This window comes from Pongo pygmaeus, chromosome 17, assembly GCF_028885625.2.
Source record: "Pongo pygmaeus isolate AG05252 chromosome 17, NHGRI_mPonPyg2-v2.0_pri, whole genome shotgun sequence".
Lineage (NCBI taxonomy): Eukaryota > Metazoa > Chordata > Mammalia > Primates > Hominidae > Pongo > Pongo pygmaeus.
This window is the reverse complement of record NC_072390.2, coordinates 37,926,397-37,939,745: the sequence shown is the minus strand read 5'-3', so window position 1 is coordinate 37,939,745 and position 13,349 is coordinate 37,926,397. Positions and strand designations below refer to the sequence as shown.

Genomic DNA, 13,349 nt, shown 5'->3' with positions numbered 1-13,349 from the left:
AGGGATGTGTGTTCCCAGCAGAACCAGCAGCAAGTGCAGAGCCCTGGCAGGGAGCTCTCGTGGTGTGTGATTGAGGAGTACAGCTGCCTCTCACCCTTTACCTCGTGCCTGGGTAGCTAACACAGTGTCACGTATCACACCCCCCACACGATTTAAAGATAGAAGAGCCTTTGGTGCCTTTTATTCTCTCTCAGATATATAGCCCAGTCCCCTGTAGTGCCCCAGCTATTTGGGAGGCAGCCTCCCTCTGAGGAGTTGGGGCAGGATAGGTCTGCAGCTCCGCAGCTTTAGATTGGAGGGCCCTGCAGCTGCTTCCCTTAGGAGGCGTGTCTAGCTGGGCAGGGTGCATTTATAATTGGGAATAGTCACCCCAGAAAGCGGTGCTTTGGTGACCTGTAGGGGAATCTTAAGGCTTCTCCCAGTAGGGGAAGAGTAGCATGATGCCGGATGGGCCTACTCTCCCTGAATGCTTGGGGCCTGGCCTAGGGACATTTGTTCAGCCAGTTGAGCAACCACAGTGGCTATTTCTTCAGCATGGGAACAGAGAAATTATTCCTTTTTGCCTTTAAGGACACTGCTCAGCCAACTACTTCTCAAGAGCTAAGGACTCTCACTTCTGGTTCTAAAGAACTTTGACCTTGAGTTCTGTTTGTTTGTTACTGGAGTAAGACTTTTTATGCAGTTGGGCTATATTTACTCTGTTTCAAGAATATCACCCCTAAAAACATGAGTTATACTTATGAAAACACAATAGCTTATACTCCGTACCCTAAACCGGCATTCTCCACAGGGTAGACGGTGCAGGCGAGCCATGGGTAATTTGAAGAAAAAAAAAACATTTAATGTTACATAATTTTTATAATTGGACGACCATTTAATGTTACATAAATTTTATAGTTTACTCTCTGTGGCACAAGATAAAAGTCAACAAAAATGAGGTGGGGCAGAGGTGCGTGAGCCTTGTGTTTCCTCAAAGTGGGCATGGTTCCCACCAGTGTGGAAGCAGTACAGGGAGTGGCAGGCTCCTGGCGGCAGGGACCTGAATTGGTTTGTAGTTATGCTTGTGCGCGTCCTCATAACCCCAGGCTTGCCCTAGCGCTGTCCCCTTTCCTCTCCCTCCAGCTTTTCCTGGACTTTTTCACCTGAGGGTCCTGCAGTAATGGCAGGTGGCCTGCCCAGAACCATGCCCTGACCTGCTGCTTCTCCCCATTTGTTTAAAGGCCAGTGACAGCTACCAGTTACTCAGACTTGAGGCTTTATCCCTGAATTCTGCCTCGCCCTCGCCTTCCTCATGGGGTTCTTAAGGGTCTGAGCCTCTGGATGGTCTCTCAGATTTCTGCTGTGGATGAAGGGACTCAGCTGCTCGCTGCAGGTCACCTGACCTCCCTCATGCTGACACCCATCCGCTCTGACGGGTGGGTCATATGCAGAAGCTTCTCAGCACCTGGCCAAGTTGTAGCTGATGGTCTGTCTGAAAATGCTGGTTCCCTCTCCACTGGCCGACTGTCTGTCTGCACTGCACTGCCAGTTGCCTCTTGCCTGGGCCATTGCGCTAACATCTCCACTTACTGTTCCACCTGCCTCCTGTTTTTTTGCCATTTCCAGACCTTCCACTTTGCCACGCAAGCTATCTTTGTAAAACAGCTCAATGATATTTCTTTCCCAGAAATCTCTAATTGTTCCCCAGTGCCTCCAGAATAAAAATCCAAACTACTTAACTGGCACTGAGTCCTTTTATTTTGCATTTGTCTGTCCATTACTCTTCCCAGACCGGCCCCCTCCTTCAGGAGCCACCTTGGTGGGCACCCCATGCTCTATGACAGGACATCTTTTCTTTGAATTATTATTATTATTTTTTTTTTAGAGATGGGATCTTGCTATGTTGTCCAGGCTGGACTCAAACTCCTGGGTTATAGCCATCCTTCTGCCTCAGCTTCCTCAGTAGCTGGGATTAGGCGTGCCGCCATACCCGGCATACAGGACTTGCCAAACCACCATCTTGCTCTCATTCCCTCTCACTGTTCTCTCTCCCTCCCTTTTTCCTCCCACAGTTGTAATTGTGTGAGACACCCTTTTGTCCTCCCTCTTTGGTGAAATCCCCCTCATCCTCGGAGCTCTGGGTCTGTACAGTCTCTTCCTCTTGGCTATAATTTTGCCTTTTAGTGTCTGCTCCCTCCTCTGTGCCTGCGTATCACCATGCACCATGTGCCATTGATGGCACTGGGCTGTATTTGCCTGCCTCTTGCCCAGTGATTCTGAGCTCCCAAAGGTGAGTGCTGAGCTGTATTATTCAACTGAGAAACCTCAGGGCCCATGTTGTCCTTAGAATACAGCCAGCCTCATCAAATGTTCACTGTGTAAATGTTTAGGGCCCTGATGTCTTGAGGCCCTTCTAACTGGGAGGTGTTTTCTAAACTTTTTGGCAGGGCTCCTGCCTCTCTGAATGATACAAGTTTGCTCCATGACCCTTGTCTGGGTACGTTTGGTGGACCAGTGTTCCCGTGGCTTGTGTTGGGCGGCTATGATGGTAAGTAAGAGGAGCTTTGACTTTTCCTTTTAGATAAAGTCATCTCGGTTTTGTTATTAGCATCAAGTGGTAATTATGAAGATTTCATAAATTGGGCAGTTTTGTTAATTTCCTACCTCTTGAATCCCAGAATAGTATCTCCTTTGGCTTTGGGTTTGGGTTTCATTCCAGATTTAAAAGAAGTGGATTGGGTTAGCCATTTTTAGATCACACATGCCTTTGAGAAGCTGTCGAAGGCTAAGTACCTTTCCCCAGAATAATGCAGTTGCAAACCTCTGCATTGTTGTTCAGCTTGAAGGAGATCATGGGCCTTCGAAGTTCATTTATAGACCCTCTAGGGAGCTCATGGACCTCAGGTAAGAACCCCTGTGATAGAGAAAAGATAGTATGTGAGGTATGTGGAAAAAGAAACAAAGTTGATGGATTTTTTTTCTTCTAAGCCAGTCAGTTGAGTATTTGGACACTCTTACAGTGTGAAGAGCAGCTGGTTTGCTCTTTTCTGGTTCCTGTAGCACTTTAGAACCAATTGTACTTGATAAAATGAGGTGATGATTCATGTGACACCTTTGGCATCTTAAGCCAAATTACAGGCTCAACAGGTTTTGCTCAGCCAGTTAAGAATCCAGATAGGTTTTCTTGTCCTCACTTGGTGGCAGGGGAGAAGTTGCAATCTGTATTTAAAATTTACTGTGCATCAGAGAGGAAAATGCCATTTCTAATTGTTGGAAAAGGGATGGTGTCAGCAACTGGCTAGCCATAGGGGAAACAACTGACTTTGATCTCTATCTTGTTCATTTCACCAAAATAAATTCCAGATGGATAAAAGATTGAAATGTAAGAACTGGGCCGGGCGCGGTGGCTCACGCCTGTAATCCCAGCACTTTGGGAGGCCGAGGCGGATGGATCACGAGGTCAGGAGATCGAGACCATCCTGGCTAACACGGTGAAACCCTATCTCTACTAAAAATATATTTTTTTAAATTAGCTGGGTGTGGTGGCAGGTGCCTGTGGTCCCAGCTACTCGGGAGGCTGAGGCAGGAGAGTGGCGTGAACCCCAGAGGTGGAGCTTGCAGTGAGCCAAGATCAAGTCACTGCACTCCAGCCTGGGCGACAGAGCGAGACTCCATCTCAAAAAAAAAAAAAGAAATGTAAGAACTGGAAGAAAATTCAGGAGGCATTTTTAAAAATAATTTTTAAGTGGAAAAGATATTTCTAAGCAAGACACAAAATTCAGAAGCCCCAAAAGGAAAGACTGATGAATTTGAGTACATGAAAATTTTCATTTGTGGAAAACAAACATACAGTTAAAAAAACAAAACTGGGCCGAGAGTTATTCATGCCTGTAATCCCAGCACTTTGGGAGGCAGAGGTGGGCACATCACTTGAGCTAGGAGTTTGAGACCAGCCTGAGCAACATGGAGAAACCCTGTCTCTGCAAAAAATACAAAAATTAGCTGGGCATGGTGGTGCATGCTTGTAGTCTCAGCTACTCGGGAGGCTGAGGTGGGAGGATCACTTGAGCCCAGGAGGTTGAGGCTGCAGTAAGCTGAGATTGCACCACATTCCAGCCTGGGTGACAGAGCGAGACCTTGCCAAAAAAAAAAAAAAAAAGAAAAAAAGAAAAAACTGGACAAAAATATTAGTATGCATAGCAGACAGCATTTTCTTAATAAATAAAGATCTCATCTCACCCTGGCCAAAATGTGAAACCCTGTCTCTACTAAAAATACAAAAAAAATTAGCCACACGTGGTGGTGTGTGCCTGTAGTCCCAGCTACTCGGAAGGCTGAGGCAGGAGAATCACTTGAATCCTGGAGGTGGAGTTTGCAGTGAGCCGAGATCATGCCATTGCACTCCAGCCTGGGTGACAAGAGCAAGACTCCGTCTTAAAAAAAAAAAAAAAAAAAGTGAAAAAAAGATCAACAACCTGAAAGAAAAGTGGGTAAGGCCATGTGAAAGTTAACAAAAGAAGAAATACAAAAAAAAAGTTTTTATTTTATTTTTCAGAGACAGAGTCTTGCTCTGTTGCCCAGGCTGGAGTGCAGTGGCGTGATCTTGGCTCACTGCAACCCCTGCCTCCCAGGTTCAAGCAATTCTTCTGCCTCCACCTCCTGAGTAGCTGGAATTACAGGCATGTATCACCAGGCCCAGCTAATTTTTTGTATTTTTAGTAGAGACACGGTTTTGCCTTGTTGCCCGAACTGGTCTTGAACTCCTGACCTAAGGTGATCCACCCACCTTGGCCTCCCAAAATGCTGGGATCATAGGTATGAGCCACGACGCCCAGCCTCAGTAAATATTTTCTTGACTAAAGTAATGAAAAGGGAGGCCAAGGCAGGAGGATTGCTTGAGCCTGAGAAGTCAAGGCTTCAGTAAACCATGATTGTGCCACTGCACTCCAGCCAGGGCAACAGAGTGAGATCCTGTCTCTAAAAAAGAAGAAAAAAAGGAATGAAAAATAGTTCAGCTTCTTTGGAAGGCAGTTTGGGAGAATTTGTCAAAATTAGAAATATACATAGTTTTTGATTCATTGATTATGCTTTAAGAATTGATTCTAGCCAGGTGCAGTGGCTCATGCCTATAATCCCAGCACTTTGGGAGGCCAAGGCAGGAGGATCGCTTGAGCCCAGTAGTTCAAGTCCAGCCTGGGCAACATGACAAAATCCCATCTCTACATATAATACAAGAATTAGCCAGCAATGGTGGTGCATACCTTTAGTCCCAGCTACTGGGAGGCTGAGGCAGGAGGATTGATTGAGTTCGGGTGGTCAGGGCCACAAAAAGCCGTGATTGCACCACTGCACTTCAGCCTGGGCAACAGAACAACACTGTCCCCCTCTCCTGCCCCCACCCCAAAAAAAGAAAAAAGATTTGTTTCTACAAGTATGTGTTTTACACATTAAAATATTTGTAGGCTATTTATAGTAACTTTGTAGTAGAAAAAATTGCAAACCTACTCATCAGTGGGGGGGATTGGCTAAAGTATACCAGAAAATACTGTAGGAAAAGAATAAGGAAACTCTTTGTGGAGCAGTCTCCAAGATACAAAATTTTAAAATGTAATGTGCAGAATAGTATTTTACTGTTTGTGTGGTTAAGAGGGAAAGGGGAAGAATCTGTGTGTTTGCTTGTGTGTGTGTGGAGCAGCTCTGGAAAGATTCGTAGATGGTCACAGTATGGGGAGGAGAACTGAGACAATGAAATACATGTTGGAGAAGGAGAGAGAATTTTCAATAAACACTTTTCTGTTCTGTTTGAAATTGTTAACATGCATGTACTGTATCCTTTAAAAAAAAAAAAAAAAAAGAGTTACTCTTCCTGAATGATAACCATGCCTACCTCAGATAAAAAATCCTTTTTATTCATTAACTGAAGTACATAAAGACTATTTCAGCAAACTCTTGTTTAATTCTTAGAGCCCAGAGATATAGTCCATAGCTCCAGTGAGAAATCTGTGTTGTGATTTTTCCCCTGGTATGTGTCTAATTTTCTGCATGCTTGTAATCTGCTTTTTGATGTCACATTTTTCCTTTCTAGATCAAAACTACAACAACGCCACTGCCCTTGTGATTACCTTCCCTGTCAATAATTACTATAATGATACAGAGAAGCTCCAGAGGGCCCAGGCCTGGGAAAAAGAGTGAGTCACTCATGGGTGTGAGCAGACTGTCCTTGCATTGTGGGAAGCTAGACACTTGCAGCAAGCACTTAAACTTCATTTTCTAAATTAACCAATGGCAGATCTGAGTTATGTAATTTTGTTCACTTGGTGCTAATGATGCTAAGAAGAAACTGTAAACACATTTACCTTTGAGCAGATGCTTTAAACAGCTCTCCCTCCACAGGAATGCAAAAGTGTGCAAAAAAAGGTTCCTTGCATTATTTTTACTTATTTCATTTATTTTTTGAGACTGGGTTCACTTTTGCCCAGGCTGGGGTGCAGTGACTGAATCTCAGCTCACTGCACCCACAACCTCCTAGGCTCAAGTGATCCTCCCACCTCAGCCTCCCGAGTAGCTGAGACTACACGTGCATGCCATCACATCCAGCTAATTTTTGTATTTGTTTGTAGAAACAGGGTTTTGCCATGGTGCCCAGGCTGATCTTGACCTACTAACCTCAGGTGATTCACCCTCCTCGGCCTCCCAAAGTGCTGGGATTACAGGTGTGAGCCACTGCACCCAGCCACCTGCATTGTTTTCTAACAGCAAAACTTGGGAGCATGCTGAATGTATTTAATAAGGAATGAATACAATAGAATATTGTGCTGTCATAGAAGACAGTGAAGTAAATAAATGGTCCATGATGTATATTTGTATAAATATATATTGTTTATGCTGCTGTCCATGCTTAGAAAAAAATATCAAGCAAATGACCTGAGAAATTAACTGTGTTTGTGACCTCTAGAGAATGGCAAGAGAGGACTTAGGAGGCCAGGTTGCACTTTATACCTTCCAGTACTTTTTAAAAATTGTTTTACTGAGATATGGTACATGTATCATACAGTTCACCCACTTAAAGTATACAGTTCAGGCTGGGAATGGTGGTTCACACTTGTAGTCCCAGCACTTTGGGAGGCCCAGACGAGAGGCTCACTTGAGGCCAGGAGTTCAAGACCAGCCTAGGCAATGTTTGCATGTCTGTAAAAAAAAAAAAAAAAAAGAAGAAAAAAGGAAAATTTAAAAAGGAAAAAAAGCGTACAATTCAATAGCTTTACTATATTCACGTATATGTGCAGCCATCACCACAGTCAATTTTAGGAACATTTTCATTACTCCACAGTAAAACTCTGTACCCTTTAACTAACACCCTCCATCTTTTCATCCTCCTATCCACAGCCCTAGGCAACCACTAAAATACTTTCTGTCTCTGGAAATTTTCCTATTCTGGACTTTTATGTGCATAGAATAATATGTGGACTTTTTTGTCTGGCTATCATTGAACATAATATTCTCAAGTTTCATTCATGTTGTGGCGTGTATCAGTACTCCATTCCTTTTCATTCCATTGTACGGATATACCACATTGTGTGCATTTATCAACTGACGCACACTTGGGCTGTTTCCATTTTGGCTATTATGAATAATGCTGCTGTGAACACTTGAGTACAAGTTCTTGTGGATGTGAGTTTTCATTTCTTTTGGGTATATACCTAGTAGTAGAATTGCTGAGTCATAGGGTAAGTCCACCTTGAATAGTTTGAAGAACTGCCAGACCGTTTTCCAAAGTGGCTATAGCGCCTTACGTCACCACCAGCAGTCCATGAAACTTCCAATTCTTTCACATCCTCGTCAACACTTTTTATTATCTGACTTTGTGATTCTAGCTATCTTCATGGGTGTGAAGTGGTATATCATTGTGGTTTTGATTTAGTAGACTGAATGCATTTTTTTTTTTTTTTTTTTTGAGACAGAGTCTCGCTCTGTCTTCCAGGCTGGAGTGCAGCAGTGGCATGATCTCAGCTCGCTGCAGCCTCTGCCTTCCAGGTTCAAGTGATTGTCGTGCCTCAGCCTCCCAAGTAGCTGGGATTACAGGCACCTGCCACCACGCCCGGCTAATTTTTGTATTTTTAGTAGAGATGGGCTTTCACCGTGTTGGCCAGGCTAGTCTCGAACTCTTGACCTCAGGTGGTCTGCCAGCCTCAGCCTCCCAAAGTGCTGGAATTACAGGCATCAGCCACTGAGCCCAGCCCTAAACTTACTTTAATTCAGCATGTATGGAACCTTAGCTGTAATCTGATAGTCTCCAGTGTGGAAGAACCTAATGAAGTGGCTGGGCATGGTGCCTGTAATCCCAGCACTTAGGGATGTGGAGGCAGGAGGAATGCCTTGAGGCCAGGAGTTTGAGACCAGCCTGCACAATAAGGCAAAGACCCCATCTCTACTAAAAATTTTTAAAATTAGCCAGGCATGGGGATATGTCTCTGTAGTACCAGCTACTCAAGAGGCTAAGGCAGGAGGATCTCTTAAGCTGAGGAGTTCGAGGCTGCAGTGAGCTATAATCGTGCCACTGTACTCCAGCCGAGGCAACAGAGCGAGACTCTATTTCAAAACAGGAACAAAAGCAAACAAAGGATCCTAATGCAGGATAAAGGTTAAGAAAACATGGCCTTTGAGCCGGGCACAGTGGCTCACGCCTGTGATCCCAGCACTTTGGGGAGGCTGAGGCAGGTGGATCACTTGAGGTCAGGAGTTTGAGACTAGCCTGGCCAACATGGTGAAACCGTGTCTCTACTAAAAATACCAAAATTAGCCGGGCCTGGTGGCGCATGCCTGGAGTCCCAGCTACTCAGGAGGCTGGGGCAGGAGAAGCACTCAAACCCGGGAGGTGGAGCTTGCAGTGAGCTGAGATTGTGCCATTGCACTTCAGCCTGGGCGACAGAGCGAGACTCCGTCTCAAAACAAAAAAAAGAAAACGTGGCCTTTGTATCATGAAAGTTAGGAAGAAATTTCTTACTTAGCTGTCAGTTAGTTTAACTAAAAATATAACATTTGGTTACCTTTTAGGTTTATTAATTTTGTGAAAAACTACAAGAATCTCAATCTGACCATTTCCTTCACTGCTGAACGAAGTATTGAAGATGAACTAAATCGTGAAAGTGACAGTGATGTCTTCACCATTGTAATTAGCTATGCCATCATGTTTCTGTATATTTCCCTAGCCTTGGGGCACATCAAAAGCTGTCGCAGGCTTCTGGTAAGCCGGAGGGGTGTGTATGTTCTAGAGGTTAACAGCAGTGCACAGTGTAATGTCATATTTTTGCCTCTTTATTCTTAATCCATTATGTTTAAAACTGCCGTAAATTCCCACGTTTTAATTGTATGTAACATTTCTGTTGCCTACATCTATTTTCTTCATTGCAACTTTTTGGTTTATCTTAAAGTTTATTTCACATAATCCAGTTTTTTCTTATTTGTCCAGTCCATCACCTAGGAATGCAAACTCATAACATGTGTTGCCCGGGCAGACCTAGAAATGTTTACAAGTCCTCTCTGAAACACAGAATTGTACTTTCAACTCTAGGTTTGATACAGCCCGGTAAAGTAAAAAGGAGGACCTTTTAGTAACAAGTGGGACAGACAACCCTGTAACTAACTGGTGATTGTGTCTGTCGCCCCTCTCAGGTGGATTCGAAGGTCTCACTAGGCATCGCGGGCATCTTGATCGTGCTGAGCTCGGTGGCTTGCTCCTTGGGTGTCTTCAGCTACATTGGGTTGCCCTTGACCCTCATTGTGATTGAAGTCATCCCATTCCTGGTGCTGGCTGTTGGAGTGGACAACATCTTCATTCTGGTGCAGGCCTACCAGGTATACTTCCATATTCTCACGGGGCTCAGCATCTGTTCAAGTTTCAGGGTCTGTGAATGGCTCCTGAGCTCCACATTCGTGAGTGTGGCCTGTGAGGGTGTTTTGTTTCCTTTCCCTGTGTGGCTCATCGGTCTTCTTGACTTGCTGTGGACATTGTAGGATCAAGAATTTCACCCCTCTTTTTGGTTGTTGAAATAGTAGATATAAAGGAAGAATTTTGTTTTAAATTGTATCTTTAAATAGTGTATTTTAATAGTATCTTTTCATTTTAAATAGTATCATGTGTACAAAAAGGGCTAACACACTTTTGGAAAAGATTTTGGGTACAAATGCTATTAAAATGTTGTTCAGCATAGTATAGAATGTTAGATTCATTTTGCCCAAAGGTGCCACTAAAAAGGCAAAAGGTCAACACGTGTCCTGCTGCTGTAGAAGGTGGTCTCAGTCGTCCTGTAGACCCGACCTGGGCGGAGACTCAGTGCACGTGAGAGTGATGTTCAGTGGTCCAGTCCCCTGCCGCCTGTGTTCCAAGTATTTTCCTGATAATGTGGCTCAGCTTTCCCTTTAGTTTCTCATTTGGTACCTAGCTCCATCGTGCAGAAATACTCTGAGAACATTGGAGTCCCCCACTGAAGTTTATGTGCTTAGAAGACACTGCTAATCGTCTACTAATCATTTATTTTTACCCTTGAGTTAACACAAGGCAGCAAGAAGTGGCATTGTTATTGAGAAATTTTAATGTCGCATAATTTTTTTTTTTTTTAAGAGAGATGAACGTCTTCAAGGGGAAACCCTGGATCAGCAACTGGGCAGGGTCCTAGGAGAAGTGGCTCCCAGTATGTTCCTGTCATCCTTTTCTGAGACTGTAGCGTTTTTCTTAGGTAATTATGCTTTCAATCCTACCAGTCCTGTAGTCTGCTGAGCCTGGAGAAAGAAGGAGCTGGCTACCTGAACATGTCCCTTTGTGTTGCTTCCTTTTTTTTTTTTTTTTTTTTTTTTATCTGAGACGGAGTCTCACTCTGCTACCCAGGCTGGAGCGCCGTGGTGCAATCTCGGCTCACTGCAGCCTCCGCCTCCCGGGTTCAAGCGATTTTCCTGCCTCAGCCTCCCAAATAGCTGGGATTAAAGGCACGTACCACCACGCCCAGTTAATTTTTTGCATTTTTAATAGAGACGGGGGTTTCACCATGTTGGCCAGGCTGGTCTCAAACTCCTGAGCTCAGGTGATCTACCTGCCTCGGCCTCCCAAAGTGCTGAGATTACAGGCGTGAGCCCCCGCGCCCAGCCTGTGTTGTCTCCTCTTTTTAAGCTTTGTTCTGCACTGGGAAAGTATCACCGAATGGACCACAGAAAAATTGGCAGCAGTAACTTAGGTGTGATTTTGCAAGTGGCTTCCTTCTCATTTAACTGTCAGGACAGCATTGATGTGGGGGTTCAGGGTGAAAGAGACCTAGAGTTCGTCTTGCCACTTTCCCCTTTTGGTAGCCACTGGGAATGTTGATAGTTGAAAATGGCATCCTTGAGTAGTCACTGAATCCTTCTCCACATGACACTCTAAGCAGCAGCTCCCAAATCCACAGGCACTCGCTTACAAGATGTTTGCCATTGTTTTCAAAGGCAGTCTTTCTCTTCTGTGCACACAACTCACTGGGGAAGCAGCCTTGTTAATGACCAGAAGCTCTTGACTCACCACATTACAAGGAGCCAGAATAAGCTGGAACAAAGTCAGCACTTCTGTGTTTCTTTCACATAGAGAATCATCAAATAGACTCACTAGTGGGGCTGTCTGCCCCATGTCTGAAGTGTAGTAAGAGCAAAGTGACTCTGTCCACTGTAGAGGAGGCTGGACTGGAATCACTCAGTCCAAATAAGACCATCCACGGGCCACAAACTGCAATGCCTACGTGGCTGCGAGGTCAGCTTAATCAGGGCCATTGTAAGGTCATTGTAGGTGGTAGTCTTTCACCACAGATACACTGCTAGCTTGTTATTCTTCATCTCCACAAAGCCATGTGCTTTTGAAACTTGTAGCCCTATAGTTCCTTTTGACAAACACAGGTGCAAAAAAAAAAAAAAAACTTTTTTTTTTCACTACTATTATTAGAAAACCAGTGCAAGTGTGATGATAATAGCAGCAGACTGTGCCTCAAGGTTGGAGTGACCTTGGGACAGTTGGAGTGAGTAGGGATTGTGGCACCCCAAGTGCACGTGTCCTATCTAAAAAGACAGTTATGTGTGGCCAACCCAGTGCTACAAGGTCTGTTTTGTTGTTGTTGTTGTTGTTGTTTTTCTTCCAAGCAAAGCTGTGAATCTAGATTTTTGTGTAAAATGCCATTGTTAAATATTGGCAACTTATAAAAAAAAGTTTTTTAATCTTAAGATGGGTTGATACAGTGTGGGCTAAACAGGAACCATCTGATTCATGGGCTGCCAGTTTGCAGTTTCCAAGTCTTACCCTCATGCCTTTGATCCTCACTCGATTGTCGATTACCTCTTAACTAAACTGGGAGGCTAGTGTTGATGTAATAAATGGAAAATACTGTCCATTTCTTACAGTGAAGCATAGAAAGTACTATAAGAAATGGCCTGTATTAGTGGTTCTCAAATTTTAATGTGCGTGAATTTGCCGTGAACCTGAGTATAGTAGAATTGGGGTTGAATTCCTGTCATAACTAGGATGGGGCTTCCCAAATGGTCTGGTGCTGAGTGTGCTTTGAAAAGCACTGGCTTATCACCTCCTGTCCCAGTTCTGGTGTCATGTCCAGCCGCAGCATGCCTTCTCATGCGTTTGGCCTGTGCTGGCTCCTTGTATCTGTACATGCACATGAACATAAGACCTGTAGAGAGCCCCCTGCTGTAAACAGAAGTGACGCAGAGCCCTTCTCTCCCCAACAGGAGCATTGTCCATGATGCCAGCCGTGCACACGTTCTCTCTCTTTGCGGGATTGGCAGTCTTCATTGACTTTCTTCTGCAGATTACCTGTTTCGTGAGTCTCTTGGGGTTAGACATTAAACGTCAAGAGGTAAGTTGGTGCCAGGATTATAGTCTATTTAATTTGAGTCTAGAATCTAGAGGAAGCAGCTAGCGGGTATAACCTTTGTTCCTCTCTGTCCCCTCAGAAAAATCGGCTAGACATCTTTTGCTGTGTCAGAGGTGCTGAAGATGGAACAAGCGTCCAGGCCTCAGAGAGCTATTTGTTTCGCTTCTTCAAAAACTCCTATTCTCCACTTCTGCTAAAGGACTGGATGAGACCAATTGTGGTATGCGCTTATCTGTGGTTTTTGTCTTTCCTCTCACTGAAGCAGATTATCACATGCCTTCTAAGAAGCCAGACAGCCTGGGAAGGAGATTCTTAAAGCTGTTAAATGTATCTTAAAAAAAAGCAAAAGCAAATATGGAACAGTAGATAAAATGTTTTTCCCGTGAGCTTTTATCAGTCCATATAAACAAGAGTTTTCTTTAAGTTTTTTATTTTGAAATAGTTTCAGATTCACAGAAAGTTGCAAAGAAACTT

General features: G+C 44.1%; 1 protein-coding gene across 2 annotated transcripts in view; it reads left to right on the top strand.

Annotated features, from left to right (window-relative positions):
* Window positions 1-13,349, top strand: part of NPC1 (NPC intracellular cholesterol transporter 1) — a 54,386-nt gene that overhangs the window by 31,379 nt on the left and 9,658 nt on the right. For both annotated transcript variants that reach the window (XM_054461035.2, XM_063653495.1), the window contains exons 10-16: window positions 2,427-2,527; window positions 6,065-6,167; window positions 9,034-9,223; window positions 9,652-9,834; window positions 10,601-10,715; window positions 12,730-12,857; window positions 12,955-13,095. In XM_054461035.2, the coding sequence (XP_054317010.2) occupies window positions 2,427-2,527; window positions 6,065-6,167; window positions 9,034-9,223; window positions 9,652-9,834; window positions 10,601-10,715; window positions 12,730-12,857; window positions 12,955-13,095 (961 nt within the window). The remainder of the gene's footprint in view (window positions 1-2,426; window positions 2,528-6,064; window positions 6,168-9,033; window positions 9,224-9,651; window positions 9,835-10,600; window positions 10,716-12,729; window positions 12,858-12,954; window positions 13,096-13,349) is intronic.